The 12,068-nt window shown below is 41.2% G+C and overlaps 1 protein-coding gene across 1 annotated transcript in view; it reads right to left on the bottom strand.

Moving 5' to 3' along the window:
- Window positions 1-1,577: 1,577 nt before the first annotated feature.
- Window positions 1,578-12,068, bottom strand: part of LOC122798931 (zinc finger protein 766-like) — a 178,081-nt gene continuing 167,590 nt past the window's right edge. Inside the window, exon 3 of the mRNA XM_044068017.1 lies at window positions 1,578-1,837. Coding sequence (XP_043923952.1) covers window positions 1,674-1,837 — 164 coding nt within the window. The 3' untranslated portion in view covers window positions 1,578-1,673. The remainder of the gene's footprint in view (window positions 1,838-12,068) is intronic.

The following is a 12,068-nucleotide window of genomic DNA, read 5'->3' as shown; positions in this document are numbered from 1 at the left end:
AAGTATAATCCTGTTCAGAGGAAGACACTGAAGAGATAGATGCCTGATCAGAAGATTCATAATCCAGTTCTTGTCTTGGCCTTTTGTCAGGAGGGGGATGTGAACCCCTAATCATAGTTAGCAAGTCCTCTGCCATTTTAAGCATGTGTTTTTGAGATTTAGGTCCCGGATCAGAGGAGGCCTGGGCTTGCCCAGATGAAATACATTTATTAACTTTTTCTGACATCGGTCTGGAGCAAGAAAAAAAAGTTTCCCCGACGGGGTACTTAGCTTTGAAAAGAAGAATGTCTTCGGTATGAAGCAGCAAAAATAACAGGAGTCAGCCGACCGGCACTTGCAAACTGCTTCCACCGCGCAGCAAGAAAGACTGGAGAACATGGCGTCGGCTGGGAGCTTTGTACCCCTGGCGCTCTGACGTCAGGGAGGGTGAGTACACAGCCGACGCTGGACCCAGACTTTGGGATTCTGGCCGACCAAGGGCTGCCTGCCGGCAGGAAGAACCCTACAGTGATGACTGCAACAGTGAAACACGATGAATATCTATGTGAATATTTTAAATGTGAAGTTGTATCTTTTTTTTTTTTTACTAATGGATAGTTACAATAAAGTTATATTGACTATCTGCAACACCATGCCCTACACCAGTGTTCATACGTTCATCAAATCTTTTCAGTTATACACCACAGCTTTCAGTACCACACCATGTTCTGCAATACTGCTCACCCTCATCCTTCAGTACCACACTATGTTCTGCAGCACTACTCACCCCCATGCCTTCAGTACCACACCATGTTCTTTAGTACTGCTCACCCTCAGCCTTCAGTACCACACCATGTTCTGCAGTACCGCCAACCCCAGCCTTCAGTAACACACCATGTTCTGTTAGTATTGTACACTCCCAGCTTTCAATACTACACCATGTTCTGCAGTACTGGTCACCCCCAGCCTTCAGTACCATGGCATGTTCTGCAGTACAGCCCACTCTCACCCTTCAGTACTCCATGTTCTACAGTACTGCACCCTCCAGCCTTCAGTACCACACCATGTTCTGCAGTACTGGTCACCCCTAGCCTTCAGTACCATGGTATGTTCTGTAGTACAGTCCACTCCCACCCTTCAGTACCACACCATGTTCTACTGTACTGGTCACCCCAAGCCTTCAGTACCATGGTATGTTCTGTAGTACAGTCCACTCCCACCCTTCAGTACCACACCATGTTCTGTAGAGCTGGAAAATATTTCAGAATGGAGATCACAAATCTGTAACTAGTAGGCATGATGTGGCAATTGGACTTGGTTTATGTTAGGAAAAGTGCCTGGGCCCAGCATAATGAATCAAGTGTGCTTTCACATGTTTACCGGATTAATTCACCATTGTGTTCTGAACATACTCTGTCTCCTATACCTCCATCAGACTCTCAGACTATTTATGTAATTACTGCTGGTTCTGTTACCAGGACGTTGCCTTTGTTGTAATGCTTATTATGTACTTAATGCAGGTTCTGTTATCAGGAAGTTGCCTTTGTTGTAATACTTATTATGTACTTACTGCTGGTTCTGTTACCAGGAAGTTGCTGTTGTTGTAATACTGATTATGTACTTACTGCTGGTTCTGTTACCAGGAAGTTGCCTTTGTTGTAATGCTTATTATGTACTTAATGCAGGTTCTGTTATCAGGAAGTTGCCTTTGTTGTAATACTTATTATGTACTTACTGCTGGTTTTGTTACCAGGAAGTCGTGCTTGTTGCACTGTTGTTCTTCCTTCAGTCTCAGTAGCTGGAAATGTTTCATGTTTCATAAGAAGTAACAGAAGTTCATACAATGGGATGTTATAACCTACAAATGAAAGTAAATGTACATTTAACCACTGTAACTTTCGAGTAATTATTTTACACTTTGTTTACAATGGTTTAATCATACAAGTCTAAAACAAAATTATAAAAGTACACTACAAAAAAAGCTACATTTTATCAAGGACTATGGATAATACCATCTCTGGAGACAAATAAATGCTTTTTCATCTTCCTATGTTGTATTATTACTCTGCCATCCTGCATTCTCTCAACAAGAACGTTCTCCTATGTAAGAAATAAACTAAATGTCTACATTTTTATTGTTTGTGTTTGTGTGTGTGTACTCACATGTGTGTGTTTGTGTAATTCCTATAGCAGATATCGCTGAGGACTGAAATTCAAAAACATAACGTTTCAAAATATCCTAGCATGAACCTGAGCCAGTGTAGATGGGGATTAAAGGAATTCTAGTGCAAACAATAAAAATAAAAGGTCTCTGATAAAAGAACAGTATGCTCAGACTATATCAAATAAATACGTACATATAAAAGTAAAATATGGTAACTGTTTAAAGTTTGCAGACCTGCTTTAGCAAGTCCTCTAATGCGGAGACTGAGTGGCCATAAAAATGGACTTACAGATGTTATGTCTCAGTGGTAACTTAACAGAGTACTCCCTTTTTTTCAAAGTAATGCCATCTTGGAGTTCGTATACAGATGTTTGGGACATGTTGGGGCTTGCCTCATGTAAAAAAAAAAAAAAAAAAAAAGGAAATTTAAAAGCAGAAAAGTGTTGCTCCATATTTGTTCTTCTCCTGAATATTTTTCCATCATATCAGCACTCTGCATTACACATAGGTTCATAGGTTTATGCTAGGCAATCTGCCCTAAGGCATTTGTAAGCCTAGCCCAAAGTTTGTCACCACGCCACCTTTATGTAAAAAATATTGGTCCAGCTGCTCTGCCTCATGGGACGGGATTTTTATTCCACAGCATAGGAGTCTCTGAGTGACATGCTAACATTTCTATAGGAAGCTGTAAATATATCTGCATTTTACAAAGGTAAACACAATAGAATTTCTGTAATGATTCAATGCTTTATTATACCATGACCCCTCCCAAAAGACTGGCGCTTGCTGGCCAGGCGATTATACTAATGGAAAAGGGGAATTCGCCGGAGGACTTCGGACTTTTTCCGCCATTAATAAAAAACAAACACTGTCTCGTATAATATGCTGCGGTAGCGTTGTCGCCTCACAGCAAGACGTTGTCCCGTTCGATTCTCAGCTAGAGCGTCTTCTGTGTGGAGGCATGTGTGAATGGGCGTGCCTTCGTTGAAGGTTGTGCGTCAGGGCTGGTAACTCGGCACGTAAAAATCCACTACCAAACATTAGAGGACCAGAGTTACGCTGTGGCGACCCCTAACCAGGATAAGCCGAAAGACACAACAACATTCAATGCTTTAATACAAAGAACATTAAGTCTGCCATAAACCAAAAGTACACCATTTCAGAAACGTTCTGGAGTTCCTCAACTAGCACTAGGTTAAAAACTTACCTTTCTCAGTTTAATTTTTCCAAGCCGTTTGGATTTCTAGTACCATAACAAGAATGGATCTCATTTTTACATCAAATTATGATTAACATTCATGAAATTAGTATTGTTTCAATAGTTTATGTTAGCCAAAAGTGCTCTTCACAGCACCTGCAATGTGCCCAGAACTGACTCCTGTAAGTCACATGGAGTTACATGTATCAATATCATATCTAACTATGACTATAGATTCTTATTTATAAGACCCATTGCTCGTACTACTATCGGAACTGTTTGGGTATCTTTTTTCCACAGTGCCCTCATTTCTGCCTGCAAATCCTGTTATTTTATGACTCCGTGTCTCTGTGTATACAAGACACTGCAATCACCAGGTGTAGCAATTTCACTGTTCAATGCTGCCTTTGTTTTCTTTTCATGGACTACTATATCTGGTTTTGTTGCATCTGTTTTCTGAACTGTTGGTAATGGGCGATTCCATGTGATATCAACTTCATCATTCTCTGCAATGCTGTGTGGATCATGTTTCCATGCCTCTCAGCTACTTCAGTTTTGTAAAGTTTGCACAACCCCCAGTGTAACAGTCGTACCACATTATTATGCTTTTCAGTAAACAGGCCCTCTGTCATTAGTGTATCGCATCCAGCGACAAGACGTGTGACCGTTTCTAGTTCTGTTTTACAAAATCTACATTTGTCTGCTTCTCCCACATGGTCAAAGGACTTTGTAAATCAACAGGTATGTAGTCCACTATCATGGGCCACTAATATTAACCTGCATCTTTTGGCTTAAATTCACTTTTCCTTAACCACTGCTGTGCCACATCCTAATCAAAGTGAGGTTGTTCCAGGAGTTTTCTGTACTTGCAACTACATCTCTGCCGTTTCCACATTTCTTCCCTTCTCATCTCATCCTTCACTTATATTACTTCTTTTGTTTTTTGGCACATTCAATTGCTGTCTGATTTTTGTCTGCTTCTGGTTTAATTTCCATTCCCGCTCGACACTGATATGCTTCTGCTAAACCAAGCAGAGAAGTCGTCTTAGACTTTTTCCTTCTCATGTTTTAAAACTTTCAGTATGTTTGGATCTGGTGAAGTCGGAAGGTATGTATACATTTGTAAATCTGCAATCATAAGACTGTAATCAATTTCGAGGAGGCCCACACCTCCTTCAGAACGAAGAATATATCATCTTGGCATATACTGATTTTTATACATCATCTGAAAATCGTAAAGCATTTCTCTTGTTTTCCTGTCCAAATGATCCAGTACCTTTAGGGGCCAATCACCTGAAAACTGTAAGTTAGAACAGGAAGATCAAATTGGTTTATAGCTTGGAATTTGTTCCTAGACGTCAGGGCTGTTTTCACTATTAATTTTAGTCTTCGAAAATATTCCCTACTGAGTTTTGTACACATTTGTTCATGTTTGATTGCGGATCCTTTCTCAGTTTAATTACTCCAAGTCTTTTGGGTTGACAGGATGGACTCCATTCCTATGTCAAAGTACGATTAAAGTTCATGAAATTAGTGTTGTTTCAATCTTTGAGGTTAGTCAGAAGTGCTCTTCACAACACCCACAATGTGCCCAGAAATGACTTCTGCAATTCACAAAGACTTCATTGGTAACATATCTAAATATGACTATAAATTATTTTTTACGAAGCCCATTGCTCCTACTACTATTGGAACTGTCTGGGTATCCTCCTTCCAAATTGTCCTCGGTTCTGCCTACAAATACTGGTATTTTATGACTGTGTCTCTCTGTACAAAAGACAGTGTAGTCACTGGGTGCAGCAACTTCAGTGATCAATGCTACTTTAGTCTTCTTTTTATGGATTACTGTGTCTGTTTTCTCGCATCTATTTATGAACTGTTGGCAATGGGTGATCCCAAGTGATATACACCATCATTTTCTATAATGCTTTGTATCTCATGTTTCCAATGTTTCTCAGCTGCTTCAATATTATAATTTTTACACAATCCCCATTTCAATGATCCTGTCACATTATTATGCCTTTCAGTATACAGGCCTTCTGCCATTTGTTTGTTTAACAAACCCAGTAACAAAATGTGTGACTGTTTCCAATTCTATTTTGCAAAACATGCATGTCTGTTTCTCAGACAAGTTCAATGGACTTTGTAAATCAATATGTATGCAGTCCACTATCCTGGTTTGCCAATATTAACCTTTCATCTTTTGGTTTAAATTCACCTCTCCTTTCCTCTATTAGATTCTGATCGACATGAGGTTATTCCAGGAGTTTTCTGTACTTGTAACTATATTTATGCATTTTCCACATTTCTTGCCTTCTCATCTGATCCTTCACCTTATATTTCTTCTATTGTTTTTTGGCAAATTCAGCTGTGGCCTGATTTCGGTCTGCTTCTGGTTTAATTTCCATTCCCGCTTCACACTGACATGCTTCTGCAAAACTAAGCAGGGAAGTCATCTTAGACTTATTTTCCTCATGTTTTAAAACTTTCACTACATTTGAATCTTGTCATGTGAGCAGATATGTATGCAGTCCTACGACTGCCCTTACACCTTCTTGAAATCTTAGTACACACTGAATTGTTTTCCTGTCCAAATGATTCAATACCTTTCGGGCTCAGTCAATCATGGCACAAATGTGATTTAGAATAGGAAGCGCAAATTGGTTTATGGCTTTACGGACATCAGGGTTACGTTCAGTATTAATTTTACTTTCAATATTAATTTTAGTCTTCTAAAACATTCCTTATTGTTCATCTTTTACTGCTGATCCTTCACCAATTCCCAAAGAATTTATACATTCACTCCCGCTCAAGTTCTTTTATACCACATTCCTTTCCCAGACCGATATTTTCTTGGTAGTACAAATTTCCTGCTTTAAAGGTTGCTTTTGCATGTTTATCAAGACCAAATGGGATTCTTATATAATCTGATAAAATTGTGAGCACTTGCAATTGTACTTTCAGTTCTTCATGTGGTGAAAAACAGTTTTAAATCATCCGCAAAAAAAAAAGAGGATGAGCGGTCTTTATACTTTGTTATCTTATGGGAGCCAAATTACAGCCATGAACTAATCTGTTAACTAGATGGCTTAATGGGTTAAAGGCAAGAAAAAAGAAAGTACAGTTGTGTACACTTACCACAAATGTAGATGTTTGAGTGTATTCACTGTTGCAGTGAATACATTTGGGTAATCTGCTGACAGGTTGCCCTCAGTCGGCCTGAATATCAAAGTCTCGGGTCCTGCGACGGTTGCTGTCTTCTCTTCCATGACGTCAGGTCGTCAGGGGGTATAAAACATGCAGCCGATGCCATTTTATTCAGTCTTGTCTTCCCCCAATGTCAGGTGCCCGCAAAAAGTTTGCAATATTATATATATATATATATATATATATATATATATATATATATATATATACATATACATGCATCAATATAAACTTTACCTTCATCTACAAGCAAATACACCACATAGGTTGTAGAAGATAGAGAAGGAAAGACAAACTTTAGAATGACAGGGGGATGGCGGGAGGGTAACCTGGACTGCAACAGTGAATACACTCTAACATCTACATTTATGCTAAGTGTACACAACTGTACTATGTTCTTCATGTTTCACTGTTGCAGTCATTACATTTGGGTAGAATCCCAAAGCTATGGTTGGGAGGCTGGAGCTAAACAGCATTAGGTGCGGCTTTAAGGCCCTGCAGCACTGCAGTGGCAAAGTCTGCCCTGGACTTAGAGAGGCAAATGGTAATGCTTTGTAAAGGTGTGAACAGAACTCCAAGTAGCAGCCTCTAGAATGTCTTTGGTTGGTACTCCTCTGAGAAAGGCTGCTGAAGTAGCTGAAGCTCTGGTGGAATAAGACCTAATGCCCATGGGCACAGGTTTACCACGGTGTAAGTAGCAGAAACATATGCAGTGGCTTATCCACTTTGAAATTGTCTGCTTTGAAATAGCCTTTCCTTCTGATCCTGCAACATACGACACTTAGTAATTGTGCAGTTTTTCTTAGAGCTTTAGTCCTGCTCAAGTAGAATCTTAGCTGTCTGTGTACATCTAAGGAATGCAGAATTCTCTCTCCTTTATTCTGCGGATTTGGATAAAAAGTTGGCAGATGAATTGTTTGGTTAAGAGCCACACTGGAAACCACCTTAGGCATAAAAGTAGGATTTGAACTCAGAGACACCCTGTCTGGGTAAAATATGATAAAAGGCTCTACAGCCATGAGGGCATGTAGCTCTGAACCTCTTCTTGCTGAAGTAATTGCTAGTAACAGAGCTGCCTTCCATGATAAGAACTTTATATCAGTGGTAGCAGCTGGTTCAAATGGAGGCAGGGTGAGCTTTTCCAACACATAATTGAGGTCCCATGCAGGTAATGGTGATCTTCTAGGAGGCCTTAAATTTTTGGCTCCTCTAAGATACTGCTTTATTAAAGGATGAGAAAAAATTGGTGGCTCTGTATTGTAATGAGCCGAAATGGCAGAGTCATGGATTTTGATTGATAAGAAAGATAGGCCTTTGTCAAGAAATTCAGTCAAGTATTGTAATATCTGAGGAATATGTGGTTCTGCTACATCAGTTCCTTGTGCTTGATTCCAAGCACAGAATCTCTTCCATTTGTCAGCATAAGATTTTCTAGTACTAGGCCTTCTGGCTTCCAAAAGGACATCCATCACAGCTTTACTGAGAGGTGTCGTTTGTATGATTACATGATTAGCCATGCTGCCAGGTTCAGAGTCTGTAGTTGATTGTGCAGGATCGGATTGTTTTACTGGGACAGTAGTTGTGGTCTTTGAGGCAAGGTCCAAGCTGGGTATTGAGACAAGTTCCTTAGGATTGGGTACCAGTATTGTCAGGGCCAGTCCGGGGGAATTAATATCATCTTTGGCTTCTCTTGTCTGACTTTTAAGAGGACCTTGGGTAAAAGAGACAGAGGGAGAAAGGCGTAAACCGATAGGTTTTTCCAACTAAAGGATAGGGCGTCCACTTTCCAAGCTTGTCTGTGATAAGTCCTTGTGCAGAATCTTTTCAATTGATAATTTTAAGGAGAGAAAAATAGATATATGTCTGGGCTCCCCCATTTCTCTGTTATCATGCTGAAGAATTGTGGATTTAGTTTCCACTCGTGAGGATCCATAAGGTTTCTGCATAAATCGTCTGCCAGAGTGTTTTGTTTTCCTGGCAGGAATTGCGCTTGAAGATGTATTTGGTAGGTCAAAGCTGCGTCCCACAGTGCCATGGCTAATCTGCAAAGGGGGTATGAGTGTGTGCCCCCTTGCTTGTTTATATACCACATGACTGTGGTGCTGTCCGTCCATATCAGTAGTTGTCCTGGATGAAGTAAGTCCTTGAAGGCTGTTAGGGCATTTTGAACAACTAGCATCTCTTTCTGATTGATATGTAGATGCATTTGTTTTGGTGCCCATATGCCCTGAATGCATCTTCCTGCTATGTGGGCCCCCCAGGCATAATCTGATGCGTCTGTTAAGGTTTGGCTGGCAGGGAGTAGAGTGAAGGGCCGTCCCATGTTTTGGTGACAGACCTTTACCCACCATAGAAACTCCTGTTGGAGGCAGGGAATGAGAGGAATCATTGTTTCTAGACTGTGTGAATGCTGACTCCATAAACTTTTTAGGTCCCACTGAAGTTTCCTCATATGCAGTCTTGCATATGGAATTAGTAGGATGCAGGATGCCATGAAGCCCCGAGCCTGCAGAATGTGTCTTGCAGAAGACTGTGCTTTTGTCGCCTTTGTCTGGCGTGAGGTAAGCCATCTGGGCAGTTGTATTCAAGCTTGCACCCAGGAATGTTATCTTTTGAGAGGGTACAAGTTGTGATTTCTTTTCGTTTATTGTGTACCCTAGGCATGTTAGAAGCCTTTTCACAAATGCCAGGTGTCGAAGAAGAGTGTCCATGTTCTCTGCTTGAATGAGACAGTCGTCCAAGTACGGATATATTTGTAAACTTCTTTGTCTGCAAAATGCAATTACTGGTGCCAGGCACTTTGTAAACACTGTGGGTGCAGTAGATAAGCCAAAGGGCAGTGCAGAGAATTGGTAATGCATTAAGCCAGCCTTGAATCTGAGGTATCTTCTGCACAACTGTCTTATTGGGACATGCAGGTATGCCTCTTTTAGGTCTAAAGTCATCAGCCAAGCATTCTTGCCCAGCATGGGCAGAAGCTGCTGCAAAGTCAGCATTTTGAATTTTGGAATGTCCAGGTATGTGTTCAAAATCGATAAATCCAGTATTGGCCGCCAGGCCTTGTCCTTTCTGGGTACCAAGAACAGTCTTAAGTAAAAACCTTGTCCTTTTTCCTGTTCTGGTACTGTCTGAATGGCCCTCATATCCATGTGTGACGTAACCTGTTTCTGTGCCTCTGCCCATTGATTTTTTGGCAGATCTGGCCAACCATTTGCCATTGGCAGAGTGTGGAAATGGAATCGGTATCCCTGTGATACGATGTTTAGTACCCACTTGTCCTGGGTTATTAAATGCCAATTTTGAGCAAAAAGTGCTAATTTTCCCCCTATGGGTGCTGCCAACAGATAAGTGCTTGGTGTAGGCAGTGGGAAGTCATTGGGATTGCTTTCTGTAGGTTTGCGCTTTATCTCCCCCAGATTTGGAGGTGGATGCGCCCCAATGCTTTGACCTATATGAGTCTTGCGCCTGGTATCTGGAACCCTTAAGGCATCTGGATTTGCCCCTTTGAGCTCTGTCTGACACAGGAAAGGACCAATTCTTTGTAGGCCAGTGTCTACTGAATCTTTGTGGCTGCACTTGTAAGAAGTCTTTAACAATTTGCATAGACTTAGCTTTGTCTTCCATTTTCTTTAAAACCTCTTCTGCCTTAATACCAAACAGAGATTCATGCTGTAAAGGTGCATCTAACAATTTAGCTGTAACATAATCAGGCAAATTTTGTTCCTTTAACCAGGCATGCCTCTTAATCACAGATCCAGTAAATGCGGACCTGCAGGAGGCCTCTAAGGAATCAAAACCACATTGCAAAGTATGCTTTCCAACTTGTTCAGCTGCATGCAATAAGTCCTGCAATTCTTTATTTTATGTACATTCTGAAATCAACATCAATCCCATAACAAGTTGTTGGTACTTAAGCATATGAAATTGACAGTTTAAAGCCCTGATTGACAAGGTTGCAGACGTATAAACCTTTTTTCCCCATTTGTCCAGTGCCCTTGAATCTCTGTCAGAGGGGGTAGGATTTTTTTCTGTTGAGGCCTTAACTCGCTTTGGGCCCTGTGAAATAGTTTCAGGATCAGCAGCAGGGTTTCTAAATAAAAAAATACGTGAGTCAGGGACCCTGTAATATCTGTCAGGCTTACTAGGAGCTGGAGGTAAGGAGTCAGGGGACAAGCTTGACTCCGAAAACACATCATCCACAATGTCTAAAACAAGGGGAAATGCTAAAGACTTGTGCTGAGGGAGAAGAAGGAAATCCCCGAGCCTCTTTTTTGATTCTGAGAAGTCTTGACTCTCCCAGTGAAAATGCTCCCTCAACGTATGCAAGGTTTCTCCAAATGAATAATCCTCAGGAGGAGATGCAGATGGAATAGACTCCTCAGCATCAGAATCCTCATAGGGAGGTATAGATAATTCCTGATCAGAAGAGGAATCAGAAGAAATAGAAACCTGATCTGAAGATTTATAATCAGTGCGTTTGCCTAGGCCTCTTATCTGGAGGGGGATGGGTACCCCTGATCAAGGTAATAAGGTTGTCAGCCATTTTGATCATCTGTTTTTTAGGCATAGAGGCCTGTGCACATGGCTCATGCATCGGTCTTTTAGTTTTAGAAGTTGCTTTTGTCTTTGGTTTTTGCAGCTGTCGTCGGTTTGATATACAAATGTTGAGGTCTGAATACACCCTCAGAAGCTGGTGCCTGCTCAGCGGCTCTGGACCCATCCGAGGGAGATGCATCCATTGGTCCAATACCTTGAGTATCTTGCAGCATGCCAGACTCCACATGGGTGTCGGTAGAGGCCTGCGACTCGAAGGTAGCGGGTATCAGGGGCTGCGAAAGTGCCTCACTGAGTACCGGCGAACCGGTGACTGGCTTAGGAGAAGCATCGTCGGGTTTGGATCTCGACTGCCTTTCTCTGTCCTTTTCTTTGCGTTTTTTATGTACTCCGGTAGTCGGATTACTATCAGACAACATTTCTGGGTAGTTAAATCTGTTTCCAAAATACTCTGATGCAAAAATATACCGACGCTTAATAGTGCGTTGGTTAAATCTAGCACAAAACCGACAGCCAGGCAGGTTGTGATCAGGGCCTAGGCAAGGAATACAATATAAATGGAAATCCTTATGAGGTATTTGCTTCCCACAAGTAATACAATTATTAACTTTTTCTGACATCGGTAAAAAGCAAGAAAAAGTTTCAACGGGGTACTTAGCTTTAGTGAAGACTTCGGTTCTGAAACTCAAACTCGAATATTTCAGTAGTCGGCCGACCGGCACTTGCGAAATGCTTCTGCTTCGGGCACTGCACGGCAAGAAAGACTAAAGAAAATGGCGTCGGCTGCATGTTTTATACCCCTGACGTCATAGAAGACAAGACAGCAACTGACGCAGGACCCAAGACTTTGGAATTCAGGCCGACTGAAGGAAACCTGCCAGCAGATTACCCAAATGTAATGACTGCAACAGTGAATACACTCGAACATCTGCATTTATGGTAAGTGTACACAACTGTACTTTCACC

The sequence above is a fragment of the Protopterus annectens genome, chromosome 3.part1 (assembly GCF_019279795.1).
Source record: "Protopterus annectens isolate FY-2018-M chromosome 3.part1, PAN1.0, whole genome shotgun sequence".
Lineage (NCBI taxonomy): Eukaryota > Metazoa > Chordata > Ceratodontiformes > Protopteridae > Protopterus > Protopterus annectens.
This window is presented reverse-complemented; position numbering and strand designations above follow the sequence as displayed.